This window comes from Poecilia formosa, unplaced genomic scaffold, assembly GCF_000485575.1.
Source record: "Poecilia formosa unplaced genomic scaffold, Poecilia_formosa-5.1.2 Scaffold156, whole genome shotgun sequence".
Taxonomy (NCBI): domain Eukaryota; kingdom Metazoa; phylum Chordata; class Actinopteri; order Cyprinodontiformes; family Poeciliidae; genus Poecilia; species Poecilia formosa.
In genome coordinates this window covers 843,913-868,338 of record NW_006800095.1, presented here as the reverse complement: position 1 = coordinate 868,338, position 24,426 = coordinate 843,913, and the positions used below count along the sequence as shown (strand labels likewise).

Here is a 24,426-nt window from a genome sequence, read left to right as displayed (position 1 = left end):
AAAGGTTTCCAAAATGGCCGAGTTGTTCCAGGTTGAACTGGCCAGTACTTGGAAAGTGTTGCTTTTTTTTACCCCAAAAGTTAAGCACATCGGTGGAGGAGTGGGTTAAATTAGCCAGCATTCCAAAAACAAAGGAGAAAGAGACAAACTTAAGGACAAAACAAACAGAAAAGTTAGTGCAGGATGCAGCCAAATGTGCCAACTTAACAGATATTTTCTGTGGAGGAGGAACCAAGGTCAGTAACAACAAGCTACCACTGCAGCAGGTTAGCAAGCACTTCCATCCCAGACTTGGCATAAAGTGTGTTTGTGTTTTTGGATGTGTTCAGGGCATGCAGAACAATAAAGGCAGTCTGTCAGTTATGCTGCAGCATAATTAATCTGCTTAATCAGTTAAAATCAATTCGTACCGGCTGAACAGAAAAATGCTCGTATTTCTTTATTGCAAAATTAAAAGATAATATCTGAGTATATAGTCTAATCTAGTTGCCATGCTCTGTTTTTTTTATTATTCATAGGTCACATAGCTTTTCTTAGCAGGTCAAGAAAAATACAAAAACTCAGTAATTCTCTTCCTGAGTGTTTAGCATGTTTCTTAAGTTGAAAAGTTTTCATTATTGCTGCTAGACAGCAAACAAAGGCAGTGCCAGCTGTGGTCAAGGAATTGTAAAAGAGAGACAGGATAATGCCAGTCGGAGTAGGAGTGAGGAGGAGGAAGAGATGGATGTGCTTACAATATATAACATCTTTGTTCAACATAAGGATGCACTGTTATGGTTTAATATCACAATCCATATAGCACAGAGACGATGCGGCTGCATGAGAGTGTAATAAATAAACTGTCATGCAGAGAGATTCAACAACTGCTATTTTTTTATCATGATAATGAACTATGCTTTGGCTGTGGTGCAATCTAGTCTTAATATTACTGCCCTGCCAAATACAGTTTGCATGTTTAACAACATAAACAGAAAATGTACATTATTATCACCTTCCTAAGATATTATAAGATATTATATTTGCCAAAAGTGATTTTGAAAAAAACCCCAAAACAACACAATTAAAAAAAAAGAAGTCATTCGCTTTGGATTCGCTTTGGCCAAAAGATGCAGCTATCTCTTCATATACACCAATATTCTGTGAATTTTTACTGCTCAAATGAATAAAAAATATGAAAGCAAACGCTGCCGAGTGTCAGTTTGTGTTCTCTGGCATTTCTGTGCCATTTACAGTTTATTTTCACATTTTGCTTGTGTGGGAGATTAAAGTTTAAAATTAGATCAAATAATCAGGTATAAATCCAAACTGTAGCAGCTGATAAGTGTATAAATGAGGTCGACATGTAGTGAAATCAGTTGTATTGTTAATTGGAACCACAAGAGCAAAGAGACCCTCCTGCCCTCAGAAGTAAAAAAAATAAATAAATAAAAATAAGTCTGCTTCTGTGTCTGCAGGGTGAAAAAGTTCTCTGGGTCCGCACTGGGATTTGGAAGTTGGATAACTACTCATGGTATTGAATACTTTTAAATCCTTTTCTTCTGTGGCTCCATAGGCAGAGACATAACACCCAGTTGCCAGAGGCAACTCGGCAGGAACACGTCGTAATTTCTCAGTAGCGTTTAGATACAGCAGTAAATCCGGGTCTTTACATTTCGCCGTATTTCTTTTTTGCAGCTAATAATAATATAACACAGTTATATTGTGGACTGCAATGGCCATTTTAAGGTCTAGGAAAATCTGAGGCAGTAAACACACCGTAGCTACTCCACTTTTATGTTTTGATTCTTTAAACCCTGGATTCATTCAGCCCCATCAACATTTATATATTTACAACATTTGGCCAAGATAACCACAAATAACCACGAGTCATCTGACTATCTTGACACTTTGGCCATGAAGATGGTATCAAAGTGCCTCCGTTCCACACCAATGAATATTGAGGTGTAATGGGAGTCGGAGGTTGATGTTCCTCTGAGCTGGCAGCAGAGAGCTGGAAGGTTTTTTCCTCGTACAGGACTTGTCACTCAGCAGATTCTGAGATGTCGGCCCGCTGTGTGTTAGCCCATGCCAATATGGCACTGAGCCGTCCATGTTAGGTCACTGTGATAAATAGGCACAGCTGGTACTTAACAAGGGCATCCTTTCTGCCTCAGTATCACTTGCCCACTGTTCTTTAATAAATAATAAAAAAAAAACATAACATTTTGAGCTTTAGAAAAAACAATGAATATTTAAATGCTACTTCGAAACTGTATGCATTGCATCTGAAATTATCCATGTAAAAACAATGGATTAAAGTCTTACACTTCTTTGATCTGAAATAATCCTGAGGATTTACATCTTTTGGTATTACCCTTAGTCACTGTTGAATGATATGGGTAATATGGCTCACTTCCCAGGGCAGTATGATGTGGGGGGGCATCACACACAAAAGTTTCTATTGGTTATTTTCACACCCAGTTATAGATATGTGGCCCAGTGCATTTTGCACACTCCTAAGTACACGCGCACACACACACACACACACACACACACACACACACACACACACACCCCAGTCCATATTAGGATTTGAGTTTTCTGTGTTTATTTTTGGGTTTTTTCTGTTTGTTGTGATCCTGTCCCCTGTGGGTCTCTGTGATGTCCTGTCCTCCCTGTTAATTGGTTCCCAGGTGTGTCTCGTTCCCTGATCACCCTCCCAGTGTATTTAAGTCCACCTGTTGTCTGTTGTCAGATCCTAGTCGTATGTAGCTTGTCGGTTGTTGTCAGTAGTTCTCAGTCGAACTGTATAGTCCTGAGACTACTTTGTTCAGTCTTTCAGTTGCTACTGGTATTTAGCTGTGTGCTTTTTGTCTCTGCTGTGCTGCATGATCTGGACTGTCTGAGCCACTTTCATCATTAAATTCATTATCACTTTCTTCATAACCTGGACTCCTGCGTTCATTCTCACCTTCATAAACCACCACCTCAGGACAGATTAAATGTTCCTGCTAAAAGAATTAGGAGTCCTGGGAAACTCAGTGGAATGATTTCTAAACGACAACGCTTGGCAACATAAATGTATAGTTTGTCAGTCTTGCAATTACATTCATGTTGAATAAACTACATTATTGATAAAGTGTATTCATTTCAGAAACTCAATTCATTAAGTGAAACATTATATAGAATAATTGAATAGAGGCTGCTGTTTTCAAGCGTTTATTTATGTTAATTATGATGATTTTCAGCTAATGAAAACTCAATATTTAAGATTACAATGTTACATTAGATAAATGTAAATAAGACATTTTTAATACATAAATGTGGGCTCTGAAATATGTCTGTAATGCCTGCTTAAAGGTTTTTACTTTCAATCTGACAATGGAGCCTCATCAGAATGCATATTTTTTATTTTACTGTACCTACTGTTGGTCAGCTGCATAAGTGCACGAGTGAAAACCACCATGAAAAACTGAAGCTACACATCTGCAAATTTTAATCACAGCTTGCTTGCTTAACCAAACTAACAAAACATGGAGTAACGGACAGATTCACAGGAAGTTTTGTTCATAACAAAAGTGAAAAAAAAAGAAAGAAAAAGAAAATACAAATGTGTGAAAAATGATAGGATTTGTTTTCCAGCTTGGAATTTAATGCAAGGGGCTCTTTATGTGTTTGAATCAGTTCCCTTCGAAAGCCCCGAGGTGAGGGACGCAGTAAAATAGATAAATGACACTAGGTGGTAGCAGAGCTCCCCTGGGCAGGTGCACCGACACTGTTGACCTGTGCAATATCCCACTTTCACTTCTGATTTATACCTCGCATGTGAAGGTGATGCTTATTTCCCCGCTGTTGCCTGGTGACTACCAAATTATTTTCTGTGTGGGTGTCACAAGGCTTTATGTTTTAATTGAGACATTTTGCCTTATGATTATTGGGCACGCTGTTTCTTTTAGCTGTCTTTCTGAACAACTGAAATCCAAGTATGTCAAACAATCTGTGCTCAGCACTGTTTAGAATATCTCATGTAGCCTGGTAATGGATCCATTAGGATGAGGAAAAGCCCGGCACTTGAAGGTTTTCTACGTGTGGTTTATAATGGGAAGCAATTACCTGAATAATAGGCCTGAGGCCATTTTCTACAATGAAATGTCACGGCTAACTATGAGCTTCACACAGAGTGAGCGCAAAAGAGGAGAGAGAAAAAAAATGGCCAAAAGTGAAAATAACATAGGATTACTATTTTATTTCAGCCTCTGATAACAAAAACACAACAACAGCATTGAACATTTTCCACTTGTTTTATTATTCTACACCTCCACAGAGTCTGTGAGATATATCCTGAAAGCGTGGCACATTTACTCCGTGAGCAGTCGATCGTTCTGCCTCCGATGTGGAGGCAGGTTTAGAAGTAGTTGGCCACCCTGCGAACAGACTGGATGGTGGGATTCTCTGCCTGCCACTCCTTATGGCTGCAGAAGTTTCCTCTTTCCACGATGTACATGCGGCCACGATAGTTCGGCTCCTCGTACAACACCCAGCTGTTTGGAGAGTAAAAAAAAAAAATTAAAAAATTAAAAATGCACAAGCTGAAGGAAGAATTCACTAAATGCACAGAGTGTGATTATTTTCCCCTCCAATTTTGTAAAGCCACTGAATTACAGAAAGAAACCAGTTTCTTTATATCTTAAAGTGAGCACGTTTACTAGTGAGTAACGCAATAAGTTGGAAAACTATTACCAAAACAACCAATTTGAGAAGAGATAGAAATGAAGATACTGGCCTGTAAGAAAATTAGCAATAGATTCTTTAAAATTAGTTCTCTTAGAGTCAGAATAGTGAATTAGACTTTAAGAGGATTATAAACAAGCAATCAGACCACAAAGGGTTCTGAGGAAGTGCAGTTATTTGTTTTCACTGGATGCTAGCACAAGATGAAGTGTATGATGACAGAAGCGAGTAGCTCCATAAATGTTTAGGAAAAGCTAAAAGAATGTAAGACAGTGTTAATGCCACATTTAGGCTATCTAATAACAAAGTAAAATGCTACACAGTTATAGACACAGCAATGCTCCAGGCCCAATCCTATTCTCTGAGAAATTAATGTAGCAGTAAAAAACATCACTCCATTATCTATAGAGTGCATAAAATACAAGACAGGGAATGATAAAAAAAAAAGGCTGAGATTTTATGCAACGTACAATGTTGAATTAAAATCAGAGGAGTTCTTAGGGCTTTTAATAAATTTTTTAATGTAACTTTTCCTTTCCAATTAGTGAGACAACTAATGAATCTCTCTAGATGTTATGGTAGTTGAAGCTTTTAAGCATTGGCCAACAAATTAATGCTCCTCTGATTTAAAAATGCTTTTTGTTTGTAAGTACATGAAGAAGAACGAAGGGTTTAAACGGTCAAGAACAAAGAATCAAAAGGAACAGGAGCAGACAGAGTTTCATGATATTGCACAGTATTGTAAAGTAGTAAAATATGCATTCACATTAAATATGCGTAATATTTTAAAGTTTTCACGATAAAGTCCTATTAATTTGTTTCCATAAATGTTCTTCAGTCTGAATATATTCTCTTGAGTAATTATTAACTAATGCCTGCAGATGAATGAAAACACATCAGAACAAAGCACAATACAAAAGCCATGGAAGAAAGGGTTAAAGATACATACGCTCCATCTCCATAAACCTTCATGGAGTTGACACAGTTCTTGGTCAGACCTCGCGCTTGCAGAAACGGACAGTCGTCACACAGCTCCACACACTGGCCGGCGAAGTTGTCTCCCTCGAACATCTCCAACCTGTAGTGCTCGCCGTGCTGGGGAGGTAAACAGAAGCAGAAGTGCATCCTGGCTGAGTCATTTTACAGCAAGGTTAGACTTTTTCTTTCTGTAAATGACCGAGCCCGTTTCGTGACAGAAGCTGCATTATGTGTGCACCTATAGATGTGTGGAGGAAGGTATGAGAAAGTCTGTTTCTGAAGAGCTGGAGTCCTCTGGTGCTCCTTCCATTAAATACCATTTCTTTAGCACCTGTAATGTGTAAGGTTCTGCTATTTAATTAGGCTAAGACTTTTATTTTTTCTTTTTGTCAAACAAATGATGCTGAATCTATTTTACCGGCTGAATATTTCTCTGCCCCAGGGGTCTCCTTCAAACACACACACATAAACTCACCATCTTGATTGGTCGGCATGAGCCCATGTGATCATTATGAGCATTCCAGCGCTGGAATTCGGGGTACTCTCCATGCTCCAGAATGTACTGCTGGCCCTTGAAGTCAGGATGGTCGAAACAGACAAAGGCACCGCTTTCCACACGGACAGAGTTGACCCTGTTCATAAAACCTCGGTCCTGAAAGTTGTCGCAGTCGCTGCAGAGTTCCAGCTTCCTGCCGGTGAAGCATTTGCCCTCGTAGAGCACAATCTGTTTTCACCATTTAATAAGGAAAGTCAATTTTTTTTTCAAAAATGTTACTTTTCCGTCTCACATGTTTGGAATGTCTTAATATATGTATGTTTGACTGTGCAAATCAACAGGATTAGTAAAAGTTTTGGGGGAAAAGGGCTCCTTCAACTGGTACTCACCTTTCCTGAGTACTGAGACATTTTCCACTGTTAAAGTCCTCCAAACTATTCACACAATTCAAGAGGGGGAAATTTTGGACTCTGAGATATATACGGCGGACAGAGAGACTGCCGGCATCGCGAGGCAGACACAACAAAAGCACAACAATGGAGGGGTTTAGACATTTTGCCAAATGGACACTTTCCCTTACATGTGTCACTGCTGATATTGGAGTTTGCCCCGAGAGGAGGGCAAAACAATGGACTGGGTGAGATTCTGCTTTGATTGGGCTTTGGGAGTGATGCTGGACTTTGCCGGGGGTTGCAGTGTAACAGTTGGGACACGTCCAAATGAGGGGGCATGGAATGGAAAACAACCCGGAGGAGCAGAGGTTAGAGGGCAGGAACAACTCTAACAATAAACCATCCTCTGACAAGCAGCGCCAATGAGGCTCCCAAGGCAGTTTCAAACTATTTATTCAGCAACCTGAATGTCTCTGTCGAAACCAGATAGCCCAGCTGCTATTTTCTCGGGATCCCTCTGTGTTGATGTTTCTCGTCCACTGATCCACAGAGATTTCTGGATAAATTTAGACCTTGACCTGTGAAAACCTAGGATGCAGCCTCATAGTCACAACATCAAACACTATACCAGGGTTAAGGTAAGGGATACTGGGCATAGGGGTGATGATCTGAGTTAGGGGCAGGGCAGGTTCATCGGCTCTGTATTGCTGTGATCACCTGTATTCTCTCTGGGGGCTGGGTCTGTTGTGGTTTGTGGTTTTCTGTGTTTTCTGTGGGTGGTCGGGGGCCATATGTGTGTTTTCTGTCTGTGTTAGTTCAGGGGGTTCTCTTGCCTTTGTCTTATGGTCTGGCTTGGGTCCAAATGGCTGCTGTGGCTGGGGTGGTGACCAGAGAGGGTGCAGGCAATTGTAGGCAAAGTGTTGGTGGGCGCTCGGATGGGTTGCTTATTAGACTTCTTCTTCTGCGGAGAATAAATTGTCCAGGTTTTGGGTGGAACTACTTCATAGGTATTTGGGTCTCTAGGCAGTCCTTAGTCTGTTGGTTGTAATGGGACCTATTATGCAAAATTCCCATTTAGCATTTTCTTTGTACTGAAATACTTCCAAAAAACACCCAGCCATTTTTTAGCAATAATGTAATGTTTTTTCATGTCTGGAAACAAGTGTTTTATTTCAAAAACCTTCTGAATGTAACGTCACATCAGCATGCACTGTCCTTCACCTAGCAATCCCAGTTAAACCCAGTCCTGTTACCTAGTAACCCCAGCAGAATGCCGCCCATTATCTAGCAACCTAAGATTTTCTCCATGGTGTTTGGTCAGCTGGTTTTACCGCTGTATGCTCTGTACAATGGCTGCTGGACAAGATAAGTGTTTTGTTGTTGACTTACCATCTTTAAACCACTGTCTGCATTCTTGTTGATTGTGCAGAAGGCTATACTTCTGTTTTTCAGAGATGTATGGTTGCATTATTGCACAGACATATTTGAAGCAATTTGAAGTACAAGTGCAAACGTTGAGTTGGGGGTGGGGGGTGGCCAGCAGCAGCTTATTTAGATTTAAAGTGACCTGAAGCCTTACAACAGCTCATTCTGAAAGGTACATTCAGACGGATGCAGCATCGAAGCAGATGTAGCGTTTAGTACCTGTAGAGCGTGAACTCCAAAAATATTTGACTTCACTCATATACAGACTGCTGTAGAGCAAATCTGCTCATATTCAGATTCAAATTCAAAAATACTTTATTAATCCCAAAGGAAAACTAAATATTGGCTCTAGTTGTGGTTTTATTTCAGCTTTTCCAATATTATTCTGCTCCTCCCTGTTTAAACATTGTGTTGCTATGGTTGCCAAAAGTAAAATCTCAATGAAATTACAGAGCTACTCCAACATGCTGCCACAGATGTGGCATGGTTTGTGTTATTGTCAGTTGACCAACGGTTCTTGTTGCAACATTGACCCTAAAGCACACAGAGCAGCTTTTTAAAATCTACTTTCTGAAAATCCTTCAGTGGAAATCTATTCTTGTGTCACACAGACAGCTGATTTTATCGTTTACGATTTAAAAGATTTGCAAATCATATACTATATTAAATTATAACTTTATGGGTTGTGCAAGCTGGTAAAAACTGCTAAATTTATTAAACACAAACAGATAACTTGTTATCAGTCTGGGAAATTTTCTGGGAGGAGAGGCACAGGGCGACTAGCGTTGGTGGAGGTACAAAGGAGGACTGAGTTAAATGATTGAGCTGAATAAGATCATAGGAATGTCTCTTTCCAGGATTTTACATTCAAGTCCAGAGGTTGCGTTGGAGGGCAGACAGGGAGAGGTGATAATTACAGGATGACCTGAGGCGAGGCTTTGAAGCAGAAGTCTGTGGAGAAAACCGGGAATCCAAGTAGGCACTGAAAGTTTGCCTTGGAGTTTCCCAAAAGAGAACTGAGCATCCGCAGAGGAAACTCAGAGTGAGAATAAGGAGCACAAATCTAGACCACAGAACAGAGACACAAGGAGCAAGCCATTGGAAGGTTACCACAAATACACAAATGTCATACACACCTGTCAAATCCTCTCTTAATGCCAGTCTGATGAGGAGATAGAGCTCAGGTGTAAAGGCTTCCCATTAGCTTGGCCACGCCCACTTTAGGAGAGCGAGAAGCAGCAGGAACAGCAGGGCAAAGAGGAAAAACATCGACGCCTCAGGCATGAATAGCCTGGACATGATCTGTGCTTTCTCATAGTACTTTAGTTAAAGGGTACATATTTATATTGATAATCATCTTTTAAAAAAATGCTTGTATTAGATTGTGGCTTCTAGAACTCATTAATCAGTACTGACTGAGAAAAGAAGGGCAATAATTAACAGAATATTGATTTACATCTTATTCTATAAAACTGGTCCATACACTTTTGATTATGGACCAATGTTCTTATTGCTGCTGTCAAAGTAGTTCTAAACAATTTATCTTCATATCTGAGGTTTTGTTGATTGTGCTGAAAATGTTTAAACTCTTTGGAGTTGGCTCCAGTGATAATTAAATAAAACCCACATAATATTTGTTATTATTATCATTAATGTCTACATTTACATTTATAAACCTGATGTGTGAATTTTTCTTTTTTTGGGGGGACCCCTGCCTTTTTGACCAGCTGCTTATTTTGCAGGTATCTTGGCTATGCAATATTTGCTTTCACTTTCCTTTGTTTTACTTCAATTTTATCAGCAGCAAATAAATAAATAAATAAATAAATAAATAAAAACTTTTTAAATACTCTAATTGGACTTGGCATTTACTAAAGGAGTAGTTTTAAGCCAGGGTGTGACATTTTCCCTCAGATGGACCCAATTCAGAGATATTTCATCCGCCCAAATGTTATAAAGACGCCTCAGCTAAAATGGGTCAATGTTAGAAAAGAATGAAAAATGAGCTGTAACATGAATCACAGAAGGAAGCAACGTCCCAGGGATTTTCAGGAACCTCACAATAGAAATGCAAACTACTTTAGAATGCAGTGATACTTTATTGTCAGTCACAGGTTTCACGGATAAACTAAGTATAACTGAACAACATCACTTCCCTAATTATACATTTTGATTTATTACAAAAAAAAAATCCAGGGATTTTGAAGTCCAACTTTTGACTCTTATATGATGTTTGTTTTAAAGGTGAACGTGAGCCAGCTCTACTTTGTCTTCCATAATCTTCCCAAAGCAAACACACATTGTCTTTGGCTTTAGTCACATCCAGCCTAAAGACGAATGCAGACATTGTTATCTGTGACAACTTCATCCTGAGGTAGGAGTCGACTGCTCTTGCATAATGCATTGGGAAAACCCTGGACACAGTGAGGAGCTGAGCACACAGACTTAACAGAGATATTATACCTAATGGGGCGTAACCATGACAGGACTGGAGTATGGAGAAGTATAAAAAGAGGAAAGGTCACTGTGCACCTCAGTCGTTGACAGAAACTGAAGCAGACAAACCAGTGAGGTATGTACATGGATTTGAATAAACGCAACAATTTTAATCTAAATGTTTAAAGGAAGAAGACGTCAGTTTAACAATCCGCTTAATTTGAACTTTGTAAAACAGAAATCAGCTCACGTCTGACTAGAACAGACTGTTTGAATTCATTTAGCTGTTTTTTTGTTTGTTTGCTTTGCTATGAAAACTGTAGATTTTGAAACACTGTTCATGTTGTGTGTTGTTTCTCTGGATCAGACTGCAGAGCAGAGCAGGAAAATGAAGTTGTTGATCCTGGCATTAGCCCTCGTCCTGCTGTTTACAGCTGGTGAGTCTGTCACTGATTGTCCACTGGACAAATACAACCTGCTGCTATGCAACAGTATGGAGAAGTACCTTTCTGCAATAAATTACGACATCAATGTACACCACCTTGCACAAGTATTCACACTGCTTGAACTTTGCCACATTTTATTTTGCCTTTTAGTACATAATCATAAAACAAAAGAAAATGATAGAAGGTTTTCTCTTTTTTTAGCTGAAAAGTGTGGCATGCATCTGACCAGGTGCTCTGTTCAGATGAGATAAACATGAAGCTCTTATATCCTGCAGCAGAATAGTAACACTCAACACAATACTCATTGTTACACATGGTGGTGGCAGTGTCATGCTGTGGGGCTGCCTTTCTACATGGGACAGGGAAGCTGGTCAGAATTGATGAGAAAATGAAAAACAAACCCAACGTGAAGGAAAACTTGTTACAATGAAGCAAAAGATTTGAGACTGGGGCAGAAGTGGAGTGGTTTAGCTCATGTTAGAATGGCCCAGTCAAAGTCCAGTGAAAAAATCTATTTCAGAATCAGTTTCAAGACTGTAAAATTGCTATTCACACCAATCTGACTGAGCTTGAGCTATTTCACCGAGCAGGTAAGAATGTTAGTCTGGACGTGAAAATGGAGGAGAGAGATACTAAAAGATTCTACATAGCGTTGTGTAACACCACACTTTTCAGATTTTACTGGGAACAATGGTCCATCACAAGAAAATATACAGCAAAGTCTGTGGTAAAGGTGACAAATGTGAGAAGTTTCACTGGGTTTGAACCCTTTTGCAAGAGACGATAAATATGTTTCTATTTTTAATCAATAAACGTTGCTGGCATAAAACATCATCATTCATATGTAATTAGACACATTTTAAAAATCCCTAAAAAAAAAACAAAAGTGAAATCTTTGCTTCTGTTTCCAGGCGGAGCTCTGGACTGCCATCGCTGCGTCCCAAGTCGGGCCGGAGGAACCTGCCACACCTCTGTTGAGACTTGTGAACCAAATAAGGACGCCTGTATTGCTGCCAGATTCCTCCGACAACCATGTGAGTTTCTCAAAGTCAAAACCACCAAAAACTCGTATAGCTTCAACAGGGACGAAATAAAATATTTGAACTTTCAGTATGTGCACAGAAGTGCAAAGAAGCAGGAATTTTAGGTTTAATACCTGGAAATGTCAAATGTAGCCTGTTGGACTGCAGCATGTTCTTATTAGACTTAAACCAAATCTTTCTTTGTGTTTCTGTCCATAGTTGGCCATTTTCGGAGGTGCATTGCCTACTCGGACTGCAAAATGCTTGCGGCGAACGCCTACATAGATGTAAAGTGCTGCACCAAAGACATGTGCAACACCTTTTAAAATTCCAAATTAAAGGAAAGTGTCCAGCTGGGCATCAAGGCTGTAACCGTGAATGGGTCCCAAGGCAGACTGCAGCTTCTGTGGGCATTTGGTAAAGACACTGATGAATAAAAGAGTGAAAAAGGAGAAAAATGTGTGCCTCTCTTTATTGTTATTTCATTTTTATTTGAACAAGCTGACGAGGCTTTATTTTTGTATCAAAAGGACATGCTTGTTTTTTACACTTCCCACCAGAAAATTCCACACATTCATCATCGATTTTAATGTCTAAAGCAATTTTGAGCTTTAAATGATTTAAACAAATTTGTTTTTTGTTGTTATAGTTGTTGTTGTTTGCAGGATCCATCTGCTTACAGGAGAAAAATGCAGTAATTTTTAAACATAAATAAGTTTTTTAAGTTTGAATTTTGGGGGGGGATTTTGTCTGATAATGAATATTAATGCCACTCCCTCTAATTGATTATTTGGAGTCATCCAAGTCACCACGTCTACTCTTTTTTTTTGTTTTTTGTTTTTTTTGTAGAGCTTATTTAATCAAGTTGATTTCTAGAAATGGCCTCCACACAATGAAAGGATTTATATTTGCTTAAACATTGCAAAAGCAAGCAGGTTTGAATTATTTCAAACCAGAAGCATATTGACGACTCCAAAAACGTTTCTATTCTCTGCAACCTGCAAAGAGGCATATCTAAACATTAGTGAGGCTGTATTTACATTTTAAACTACAGTTTATTCAAACTGTATGGATTTAACAGTAGATTTTAAAAAATGTAGCTCTTGTTTTTTTTTTGTTTTTTTTTAATAATTGAAGGTCTATGTTGCATAATTATCCCACTGCCAAAACGGAACAGTTGTAAGGAATCATTGAATAACGGGTAAATGTAAACTTCTGAAGTCAACTGTAAATATGTTGGATCAAAAATGTAATTTTAGATTTAGATTGCTGTACTTAAATAACACTTCTCTAAAAAAAAAAAAAAAAAAACTATAGCAGGATTTACCTGGACAAGAAACAAACTTAGTTTTACTGATTCACACATGATTTTATCATCCCTTCTCTCTTTCATATTTGCAGATAAGCACATAAAAAAAACCCTGAATGTTCAGCAGCATCAAATTTTCTAACAAAGATGCATCTGAATAAACCACGGACCATGCTGCTTACATAACCACTTTTTGCTTTAATGATTACAATCAAAAACATTTGTACAACATTTTCAACATTAGAAAATGAATGCAGATTTTATTATTATTATTTTAATTTTGGCTGACAGTAACCAATGGGAAACTAACTGAGGGACGTGGGAACTGCGAGGTGATGAAGTAGAAAAGGTGTACATCAGAGAGGCCCACACAGCTGGCAATATATCAGAATAAAGATTTGTTAATCTGACTCTTTTCATATACGCAGCAAACACCACAATTCTTTTATCTTGTCATTTAAACGCGGTCTTATATGGAAGCTGTGCAGGGGAAAAGCTAAGATGCATCAAGCTTACTATTTCTGTTCCTAGCTACAAATATTTGTTCTGATACATCCATACCAACTGTTTCAGGTTTTGCATCAGTGCTGAGCACAGATATGGAAAGGTGGCCTGAGCGAGATTTAAGACAAGAGAATAACCACCCATCCATGTTTTTTAATCACACACACAAAGAAAAACGAGGATGACAGAAAGGGGGGATGGGGAATACTGATAATGACAGTGGAATCAGAGCCATAAATAGACACTTTTGGGTATTTAGGACCCTGGTTGAGGAAGGGGCGTAGACTCAGCTGAGGTGGAGGGGAACTGGCGGCTAGCCTTCAAGTAACGGGATTTCCCAGTGCAGTGTCCTGTGTGTTGATTGGGCGGCTCTACATCATGGAGCAGGGGTTTTTTACAGGCTGCACTCCATCCATCTTCTCCGCCTCCAAGATCATCCTGCGGAAAACCTCCACGGCCGTCTGAGGGAGCGACAGAGAGAGCGACAAGCACATGCGGAACAACGTCAAATGCTGCACTTGGCACATGCTGAACTTTCAACCCTCCATGGAGTCCGTGACTTTCATTTACAACACTCGGCGGTTAGTTTTGAAACGGTGACCCACTGCGTCTGACTGCATTTGAAAAGCAGATTCATTGACTACCTGAAGATATTTGTGTGGTGAGAAAATCTAAGTAGTTCAACACGCAGCGGGTCACAAACGTTTTTAGTCTTTCTGATCTTTTGGGGTATGCAAAGCAGACATTTTGCCATATCAGATTTATTTCTATATGCTAAGTTTACTGTAGGTATACAGTGTGAGTAAATAGTGGATATGTAATAATCTAAATATGTTTTATAAAACATTATTTGTTTTGGTGTTCCATTTGTTCCATAAACTTAAAAAAAAACAAAAAAACATTGCTCTCCTGAAATATTCGACTTCTCTTTTTCAGTTGTTACTTTTCAAATTTTCTTTCCTTTTGTGGTTTTATGTTGCTGCATGTTTCATTTTTCTGCTGCAATCTCAAAAGCTTTTTTTTTTTGTCTCTGTTACTTATTTTCATTACTCGACTTTCACATCATCGATATTTTAGTTTTATTTTGAAACATTTGTCTTTATGGAGGTGCATGTCTCCAATTTTATATCGTAATGCAACTTTGTCAAAAGCACAGCCTTCCGTTTGTTGCTTTGTTGTGCTTTGGACTTGAAAGAGGCTGTTATTTCTCTTCTAAACAAGGGGAAGCTGTGAATAGTATGAGGCATTATGCAGTTGTGCCTGAGTGACTTTTCGTCCACTCGAAGGCAGGAAACACAATGCAGACATGACAAGTGCGAAGCCGCAGGGCCTCCGAACACAGACTGTGTGGGCGTCTTCAAGCACACCTGCTGCTTTAGTTCATGTAGGCGGAGCGGCGTAAAGTGCCTCTGAGCTGGATGAAGTGGAATTTAAATCAGACGGTGGCGCTCGCTTAATTCACCGTAAGCCAGTCGTGTTGCAGCAGGGTCATCGTTCTGAAACAGCTGACGAACGACTGCGAGCGGCACGACTAATAGAAGGGAGGCTTCTCATCGAGAAATCAGGCGTGGAGCAGAAACGCTGCTCAACAAAAGCATCCTTCAGTCGCACAGCAGAGACGGATGGACGAGGTTCGATGAGACACTTTGGTCCAACGTCCACCAAATCAGAACGACGAGTATGATGCGTTTTGAGCTGGAGCGGTCTGACGTTGTTTACATGAGAAGTAACAAATACAAACACAGTAGATAAGAGATTTAGCACAACAGTGAGTTAAGGTTGACGATTACAATTATGTTCAGTGATTTAGAATATCGATTCATTTGTCAGATTAAACGTATCTTTTGAGAATAACTTTTAAGCATGTACTAAACATACTTTTCACTGACCTGTGTTTAAAAATATTTTTTCTATTGGTCTGTGTAAGGTTTTGGTTTATCCGGATGTGACGCCCCAGTGCCTGTTTTTTTTTTTTTTTATTATTTTTTTTTAGTTATTTCAGTTGCTACCAGTTCTGAGCTCCTCGCCTTCTGCTCACCTGTGCTGCCTGGGTTTTTGAATTTTTGTAGGTCATCATTAAAACCATCATGATTACTGCAGTGAACCCTCCACTTCCATCCTCACCATTCTACAACCGCACTGCATGACAGTCTGACGTAATGTTGTAATTTTAAATGTCATGATTTCATTAGCTGTAAGTGGAAATCATCATAATTAACAGAAATAAAGGCATTCAAACATCCATTTGTGTGTGTAATGTAGGGATAAAGTTCCTAGAACAAATGGACTTTTCAATTATATTCCAATTTGTTGAATGTGTCTGTATACTTCTCTTTGTATTTAAGACATTTTCCTGTAAATCTGTAACTATAACCTTTATGTCATGTTTTGTCGTTTAGCCTCTCATTCTCATTTTTTTCTGCTGTGTTAAAATCAAATGTCAGTTATACCTGACACAAATTGACATAATTGTATGAATAAAAATTTGCAATAATTTGTCATATATTATTCTTTAAGGTTTTTGTTTTTACATAAAAATAATTTTACTAAATTTTAACAAAAAAAAAGTGACATGATGTTTTGCGATTCCAACTCAATTATGAGTTTCATTAAACTAATTGTGATTAAGTGAGGAAGTTGAACGAACACTTGTGGGGGGAAAAAAAAAAATCAGGAACTTTTATCAGCAAACATGAACATTTTCTACCTGGTTCTCCTTGGCTGAGGACTCCATGAAGGCTGCGTTCCAGGACTCAGCTAATGCTTTCCCCTCTTCACAGCTGATCACTCTGATGTGGAGAAATAAAACACATGCAAACGTGAAAATGGAAAGATTAAAAAAAACTCCATCTGCAGCAGCTCAGAAGTCAGCAGATGTAAATGGGTGATGTGTACACGAACAGCAAAATTGGAAATGTAAAAAAATGTCATTCTCATTTGTGTTTCAGGTCAAATTAAAACCAGAAACGCCCTGGTCAGGTGTTTGTAGGAACAACCTGACATAATTACTGACTGACCTGTGGAATCAGGAAAAAGTTTAAAATAGAACCTGTCTGACATCATGAAGTAGGCTCAACTATCTCAGAGAGCATCTCATTATGCCGTGGTCTAAAAAAAAATTCAAGAGCAGATGAAAGAAAGTCACTGACATTTATTGGTCTGGAGCTTTTGGGACACCAACAAACTAAAGTGAGAGCCGTTACCCACAAAGGGAGAAAACATGGAGCACGGTGGTGAACCAGTCAATCACAAAGCATTTCATTGTGGAATATTTCCAAAAACACATCAACACCTCATCCAGGAGGCCACAACAGGAGCCAGAACAACATCTAAAGCCCTGCAGATCTCGCTCGCCTCAGTTGAGACCGACCAGTGTTAGTGATTCACCAGTAACAGAGACTGGGCAGCAACAGCCAAAAACCACTGCTGACCAAAGTGAACACAAAGCCTGTCGCACATTTGCCGAAAAAAAAAAAAAAAAAATTAAAAATTAAAAAAGTCTTGGTTATCCCCAGAACCTTTGGGAAAATATTCTGTGGACTGGTGTAATTGTCATCATACCAACAGTCAAACATGGTGGCGCTAGTTTTATTCTTTCAGAACCTTGAAAATTTCAAACTGATGGAATCAGTTTCTAGCAGAACATTCTGAAGAGAAATAGCTGCCAGTTTCTGACCTGAAGCCCAAGTTCGCTTGGTAAACGATCCAAAACACACCATCAAGTCCACCTCTGATTGGTTTAAGAACAAATCAAACCAAAATGAAAGTTTTGGAATAGTTGAGACAATTTCGCTTCACATTAAACAATCCTTTCATGCAGAGTGATCCAGCTTGTTCTTTTTATGTTTTTTAATAAATAAAATTCTTTTTTGTGTTTACTTTATCTTTGTCTGATTTTCGGATTTCCTTTGATATGCTGTCACAGAAGAGGATGAGCAATCTCCAGTAAACCTAACATTGTAATGATGGGACATACCGTTCCATATGTAGGTCGTTCTTGTTTCCGACAAGCATAATTGGAACTCTGCATTAAAAAGAAAATATATCACAAAACCACAACATCATTTGTGTAAGAGAGATTTAAAAAGTCTCAGAAGAGCAAAGCCACAAAAAAGAAAAAAAAAAAAAAAAGGAGGTACTCACTGAACCTTCCCCACCATGTCCAACAGCTTTTCATGGATAACTTGAACAACTTCAAAGCTGGAAGAAAAACAATGAAGAGAACAGTTAGAAAGGTCACAGAGTCCATCTGGGATGCCGGGGACGAACGTTCACCTTTTATTAGACGTAACAGAATAGACCAGGATGTAACCGTTGATATCTATGGAGTATGTCTGAGGAAAGATGGAGTATTCATCCTGGAAAAGATTCATCCAGCAGAGAAATGAGTTAGTGGGTTTATAACAGAAACATGACACCAGGCTTGTAATGGAGTCCTACCTGCCCTGCTGTGTCAACGAGCTGAAGGTGGTACTCCTGTCCATTTATTGTGATCATTTTAGTAAATGCTGCAACGACAAGACGAACACATTTAGAAACTGCGCATTTAAATGCATTTTGTGCCAGGATGATAAAAACATCTTCCTAATATAATGTTTATCTCTGTTCTGCACACTTAAAGACAGAGTTGTAAATCCAGTTTGATACCGTGGAATTAGTTCCGCGGTGCACTGCCAATATCTGTCTGGAGACGAGTTTGGTTATCCATCACGGCGGAGAGGCGGTGCACATCCTGCAGCATCTCACTAATAATGCTGACACCGCTTCATGTTAAGCATCCAGGGGATTATTTATAGACACGGAACCGAGCGCACAGCCAACGCAGGGCGCTGTACGCGAGCAAAAGCGTGAGGGAAAAGCAGGAAAGCAGCCTGCAGGTAAAGTTTCGACCCGGACCTCTCAGGAGTCTGGGATTATTTGTGTTGATGAACTGGTGTGTTTGTCCCACAAACAAAACAAAAAAAGAAGTACTGCCTTAGAGCAATGTTCACTTTTGCAACCGTGAGAAGAAGTCCAGACACAAACCAGTCAGAAATAACAGATTAATCTGCTCTATCGCGCTCCATCTCTCTCTCTCTCTCTCTCTCTCTCTCTCTCTCTCTCTCTGTCTCAGATCAGTTGGTGTCGTGTTTCAACACATTATTGTAGAGGGAACATTGCACCCTGGTGGGTGAATCTTGTGATTCATTGTCATCCAATAACAACTCGCTAAAATCATAAAGGAATTACCAGACATCATACCAGAGCTAAAATCAAACCATGGAAACCTCAGAATCCATCGTATGAATATGTTGCTCTGCCAGGATACAAATAAATGTCCATTGTGCTCTTCATTTGTGTTTACTCCTCCTGTTTGCTCTGACACCCCGAAATAAAACGCAAAATTGAGAATCTCCTAATTAATGAATACATTTGTGTCTCAAAGATTATTACATCAGGTAAATAATTATTTATATTAGCAAGTGAATTCAAAAACTGAAACTCATTATTTGCCATAGACACCCAGGGTGAAATATGAAGTATTTATTATTCATTTATTTTTTTATGATTATGACTCAAAGCTAATGAAAACTCGAAAAATATTTGTCTCAGAAAATTATTGTGCAAGACATATAGAAATTGTTTTTAATAGAGAAATGTCAGGCGAAGGCATTGGGAAGGCTGCCAACTTAACAGTTATCCAGGAGACATTCACTGTCGCTCACCACAGGGACGATAAGCCACAAACTGGGGGATTTGCTTTACATACTGGATGTTAGCACAGAGTTGTACCAAATCACATTCATTGAAAGTTAAGTGGAAGGAAAAAGTGTGGCAGAGTGGCGTAGGTGTAAATTACTGTGAGTAATTCAGTCTCTGTGATGGCCTTTGAGATTAAACCATGTTAGAGTTAAAAACAATCTCAAGAAATCATGTTGGTTTATCACTAACAGTTCCATAAAATATCTTAAAGGTACTCGGTGACAAAATGTGAAAAATTTTGTAAAAAAAAAGTGTATGCATATACTTTTTAAAAACACTTTAAAACATCTAACTTTTGCAGCATTTTAGCTAAGCAATTAGAAATAAAAGTAGAGTGAGAGAGATTCTTGCAGACTATATTAGACGCATTTTTAGTTGCTGAACACTGATTTTCTTTTAGAGTTTTTTTTTAATTATGCTGTTGTATTTTTTTTATAGCAAAAGTTATTTTACAGCTGCCTTTAATTAAAAAAAATCTGGACAAAGAGCGCTTTACTCCTATGTGGGGTTTTGTCGCATGCCAAAAAAACATAAGAGACCAGACATGCAGACTAAATGCAACATCACAACACTGATAAGGCATAATCTGAATGATCAAAAATGGTTCTGCATGCTTCAGAACGTCCCTTGTTATTAGTTACTGCACCAAAGTGACATTGTGAGCAGTCAGCTCTTCATCACACAGTTAAAATCACAAAGAGATCTCTTAGTGATTCCCCAAATCGTCCAATCTAGTTCATGCAGTGCAGCAAAACCTGTGCAAAACGAACTTGTCCAAAAGTAAAAAAAAATTTAAAAAGCAGACTGGTTAAGCTTTACTGCTAAAACCTATACCATAATAATGTACACCAAACGGTAAAGCTGCACTACTTGGTTTAAGACCCAAACACAACAATGCTCTTTGTCTTTTTTATATAAATAGCTCACAGTGTTGACTTTAAATATAACTTTTGCTCTTAAATTTACAATCTTTCAGCAGGAATGTGTCAGCAAACTATAGTGAGAAGCTTTAACTTATGGAAGGAAACTTATATAAAGTGTGACCCAAATCACACTTTATATAAGCTTCTAACTTTGAAGAAAGCTACAAAACATATCTCATTTTTGTGGCAGTAAGCAAATATGAGTAGTTTAGGTAATCTTAACTCGCCCTAAATAGAAAAGTTTTAATTTAATGTGTTATCACACAACAATAAAAGAGATTATGTGTCTTTTTTTTTTACGCAGTGTATGTAAAGTTCTTGGGCAGGATAACTTCAAGTTTCTCTCTGGGTTTTTGAATGGTTCCCTGACGTGTCTCAACATAACAGCAATATTACATATGAATGCACCACCTCTTGACTAATCAATTCACTAGGAATAAAAAAAGACGAGACAAAACTTTGATGTATGAACAGTGAGAGTCTCTTTTCCACTCCGTCTCACTGAGAATTAAATTATTCCACTTGACTTTCACCAGGAAGCGTCTTCATGAGCAGACGCAGAAGTTAATGCTACTAGAAACAGAAATGCATTATTCTTCGGCTGGCATCGCTGGGTTTGGTGGAACTGGAAACATGCACAGGATAAATGAACTTCTGTCATAAAATGCACTGAGTGACATCAATCATATTGCAAACACTAACACTCACATTTCAAAACTTCTATTTACTTTACTATTTTCAATTAACTGTCAGTTACCATCTCATAGTTTGATCTCAGGATAGAAAACAAACCTAAATATTAGCAACAATGCCTCTGAACTGTTTGATTTGGTTTACAGTCTCTACATTATGTGTAAAAAGCATTTTAAAGACTTAAGAATAAAAAATTTACATATCAGAATAATAAATGGACAAAACAATAATAAAATACACATTTGCAAACATAATTATGTGCCGGTTTCTTTCACGTTTCATGTTAAGATTCCAAACATCACCAGAAATACAACCTAGAAAAGCAAATTCTCTAACATTTATTTAATTTGTCAACATTTATCCAGACCAGGAAAATACAAAACCCAAATTTTAGACTATTCCACTCCACACAGCGGATCCTAAATCTGGGTGATTTGCAGTATTAAATATTGTAATATAGCCAGTTAGAAGGATGCAAATGTGTTAAAAATCCTTTTCATTGTAATTGTTTTTTATGATTTATAAAGTTATTAAAGTATTTGTTTAAAATTACATTTGAAAACAACGCGTCCTTTTCCTTCCTACTTTATGTTTGTCTATCACGTAAAGATCCAAGAAAATATTTCAGTTGGTATAAGTACTTTTATGCATCGCTGTCCTTCCTCATGCATCAATAAAACTGAAACTAAAGAAAGCAGACTCATTGCCATAAACAGAAAGTATTACATTAAAATTAACCGTTTTAACTATTTCTTAAATGGATTTAAGGAAAATTGCATTTCTTAGTCATTTCAAACATTCTCATTAAGAGAAGTTGGACAAAACTTTGTGTATGAATTTTTTACTAAGACCTAAAGCATTACAAAAACATAAAAAAAAAAGGTTTTTATAGGGCGACCATATTGGTTTAGAAGAATTCCTAAATTTCCCAATTTCTGGGACCTTCCTGTTTATTTTCTACCTTAGAAGTTAAACACAAAACTGAATTAAAATAGAATGCAAGATTATATACCATCCTTAAACCAAACTTGTGGTCCCAGTGGAAAATACCTGCGTTTTCTTCTCTTTTTATGTCTTTATGAAAAAAAGTGTGTTCTTTGTTGCTCTTCATCCCCAGACCCAGTGTAGACAATTGTGGACAAGACCATAGAGAGCGATAGAATGATGAAGATGAAACAGATGGGAAATAAAAATGTGGGATGTTCGAAACCTATAATCTTATTCACCTCTTATCATTCAGCTCCACTTCGAATAAAAATAAGCACTGAAACCAAACAGGCTTTTATAGTTGACAAACATGACACCTAGGTTGCTAACTACATGAGAATCTGAGAATCAGAATAAATATCACAGAAGATTCATACTCACTGTTTTCTATTGTTGGGTCATAGGAGTCCACAAACTGGCCTTCCACAAACTGAATTGTCAAGGAAGACTTTCCTGAAAAATACAAATTATCATGAGGTATAATCACATTTTTTTTTTTTCCACTAAATTTTCCATTATTATTCTTGAATACAGCACTGAAACAGCTTCTTTAGCAATAAGCTTTTACGGGTTACCCCTCTTCTGAATATCTTCCCCCATGACACTATATGATACAAAATAACAGATTTGTGTTTAAAGTTCTTCTTTATTGCTCTTACAAAACATTTGAATTATCTAAGAAACCAAATGTTTGCTTTTGATTAACCAAAGCAGTTATTCTGCGTGAGATTAACTCACTCGAGTTAACTAAACTGTTCCTTCCCACCGTTACCACATGGCTGCTCAGGATAAGACATCACTGCAGAGTCAGTGGAATCAGCTGGGCTTCATTCGATGCATAACTTTGCACCAACTCTCATTAAAAAAAGAAGAATTTCACTGCATTGTGTTACAATTAGGACGAAATCAGATTGTGTGCAATTAAATTAGTCTCTAAATCTGACAGAATTGTTCTGGATTCATTTGATTACACACATTTCCGCATACCTGGATAGGAATTGGACCTATTTGTCTGGTAAAGTGCCAATTGAGGTCTGCTGTGAATCGCTGTAAACGTGTTGAATTAAGCTGCAACCTTATGCAACCATTCGAAACCCGGGCTCTCTGTCGTTTCTGCAGACATGCCGCTCTCTAATCGCGTTATCTCCGTGTGCCATCTTGCCATCCTCAGCATCCTCCCAGCGCATACAAATTGCGCTTCTTCTGTTTCGGATGCGATACATTAATCCACGCAGTGATGCGTCACATCCACAGGACCGCCAGGCCTCTACGGAGCGTGGCACTGACTAACATGGCTCCGGGGTGAGGGTCACTGATGGATACCTAACCAGATGATCGGTTTGTGTAAAAAAAAATATATATATATATATCCGCCTTGAACCGCACATTCGTGGCCTACACTGAAAATAAACACAAGCCCACGTTTCACCTGGTGGCGCTCATTCGCCCGTTCAGAGATGTTGCGTGACGGATCTTTCTCCGCCTGTAATTTAAGTCTATTATAGGAGGCGTAAACCGCCCTCATAATGGACTTATACCGAGTCGAGAGGCCGCACGGATCTGCTGTCAGCGTCCCATCCTATGTTACTTTCTCTGAGTCATCCCCCCCAGTTAGCTGCGCCGGCCGGGAACTCACCTACGGATCTGTACCCGAGGATGGCGATTTTTCGTGACTTTGGCTGCGGCATGTTTTCCGTTCCCGGTTATAACATCCAGTCCTCGGGCTGTACCGCAACCTCCAGCGGGAATGGCATCCAAATAGATTCAAGGGGAGCTCAGATCCGACATGCAGCGTCCAGATGGCGGCGGGGCACCCTCTTTTTTTCGACGTATTCTGTATTTGATTTGATTTTTTTTAAAAATGCGATTTCACGTCATGTATAAAAAAGCATGGAGTATCCTCTGATCTACAATAACTGCGTCACTCCCCTTTGCAATTTAATGAATAAATAATTACTGCTTGGGTCTGATTGGCCGAAAGAAGAGCAGAGGCAGGCCTAACTGCGCCTACTGGCTTTTTGATTGGATGCCACAGCTTTTCGTCAAATAGTTCTGCATTGTGATTGGTTGTGACTCGCTCCATGACGTGCTAGGTGGTCAACAGCAATGTCATTCATATCTTTAGGGTCAGGGAGCACAAATTCAGGCTCTAACAAGGATTAATTATTTAATCTGTGGTAGTAAAGCAAGATTCATATCTTAAAAATGTAAAATAAGATTAGGCGTCCCACAGACCACAAATGAACCCCTATTTATGATGCAGTCACAAACTTTAATGCACTTTGTTGGGATTGTACATCGTGTGATAAATAAATATAATCTAGTGGTGCGTAATTAGAAAGGGGAATGAAAACGATTCAGGA

The 24,426-nt window shown here is 38.6% G+C and overlaps 3 protein-coding genes across 3 annotated transcripts; 1 reads left to right on the top strand and 2 right to left on the bottom strand.

Moving 5' to 3' along the window:
• Window positions 1–4,264: 4,264 nt before the first annotated feature.
• LOC103146339 (gamma-crystallin N-A-like) lies at window positions 4,265–6,683 on the bottom strand. The gene is made up of 4 exons (XM_007564207.2): window positions 6,574–6,683; window positions 6,164–6,412; window positions 5,660–5,805; window positions 4,265–4,520 (listed from the first exon to the last, which is right to left on the bottom strand). Exons 1-4 carry the CDS (start codon window positions 6,592–6,594, stop codon window positions 4,385–4,387), a joined length of 552 nt encoding a protein of 183 aa, XP_007564269.1. The 5' UTR covers window positions 6,595–6,683; the 3' UTR covers window positions 4,265–4,384.
• Window positions 6,684–10,434: 3,751 nt separating this feature from the next.
• ly97.3 (lymphocyte antigen 97, tandem duplicate 3) lies at window positions 10,435–12,363 on the top strand. The gene is made up of 4 exons (XM_007564206.2): window positions 10,435–10,573; window positions 10,812–10,874; window positions 11,795–11,917; window positions 12,125–12,363. The coding sequence occupies exons 2-4, from the start codon at window positions 10,826–10,828 to the stop codon at window positions 12,229–12,231; spliced, it is 279 nt and encodes a 92-aa protein (XP_007564268.1). The 5' UTR covers window positions 10,435–10,573; window positions 10,812–10,825; the 3' UTR covers window positions 12,232–12,363.
• Window positions 12,364–13,391: 1,028 nt separating this feature from the next.
• LOC103146337 (Ras homolog, mTORC1 binding) lies at window positions 13,392–24,005 on the bottom strand. Its single transcript, XM_007564203.2, has 8 exons — window positions 23,700–24,005; window positions 22,445–22,516; window positions 18,159–18,226; window positions 17,994–18,076; window positions 17,862–17,918; window positions 17,695–17,742; window positions 16,426–16,507; window positions 13,392–14,179 (listed from the first exon to the last, which is right to left on the bottom strand). Exons 1-8 carry the CDS (start codon window positions 23,749–23,751, stop codon window positions 14,090–14,092), a joined length of 552 nt encoding a protein of 183 aa, XP_007564265.1. The 5' UTR covers window positions 23,752–24,005; the 3' UTR covers window positions 13,392–14,089.
• Between the last annotated feature and the right edge of the window lie 421 nt (window positions 24,006–24,426).

Bases quoted from the DNA above. Each gene is read 5' to 3' on its own strand.
- LOC103146339 (XM_007564207.2), bottom strand. From the start codon at position 6,594: ATGTCTCAGTACTCAGGAAAG. The intron at 6,413-6,573 runs GTGAGTACCAGT...TGGTGAAAACAG, and splicing joins TGTCTCAGTACTCAGGAAAG to ATTGTGCTCTACGAGGGCAA. The intron at 5,806-6,163 runs GTGAGTTTATGT...TTACCTCCCCAG, and splicing joins CATGCCGACCAATCAAGATG to CACGGCGAGCACTACAGGTT.
- ly97.3 (XM_007564206.2), top strand. From the start codon at position 10,826: ATGAAGTTGTTGATCCTGGCATTAGCCCTCGTCCTGCTGTTTACAGCT. The intron at 10,875-11,794 runs GTGAGTCTGTCA...TTCTGTTTCCAG, and splicing joins CGTCCTGCTGTTTACAGCTG to GCGGAGCTCTGGACTGCCAT. The intron at 11,918-12,124 runs GTGAGTTTCTCA...TTCTGTCCATAG, and splicing joins CAGATTCCTCCGACAACCAT to TTGGCCATTTTCGGAGGTGC.
- LOC103146337 (XM_007564203.2), bottom strand. From the start codon at position 23,751: ATGCCGCAGCCAAAGTCACGAAAAATCGCCATCCTCGGGTACAGATCC. The intron at 18,227-22,444 runs GTGAGTATGAAT...TTGTCGTTGCAG, and splicing joins TGACCCAACAATAGAAAACA to CATTTACTAAAATGATCACA. The intron at 18,077-18,158 runs GTAGGACTCCAT...AATCTTTTCCAG, and splicing joins TCGTTGACACAGCAGGGCAG to GATGAATACTCCATCTTTCC.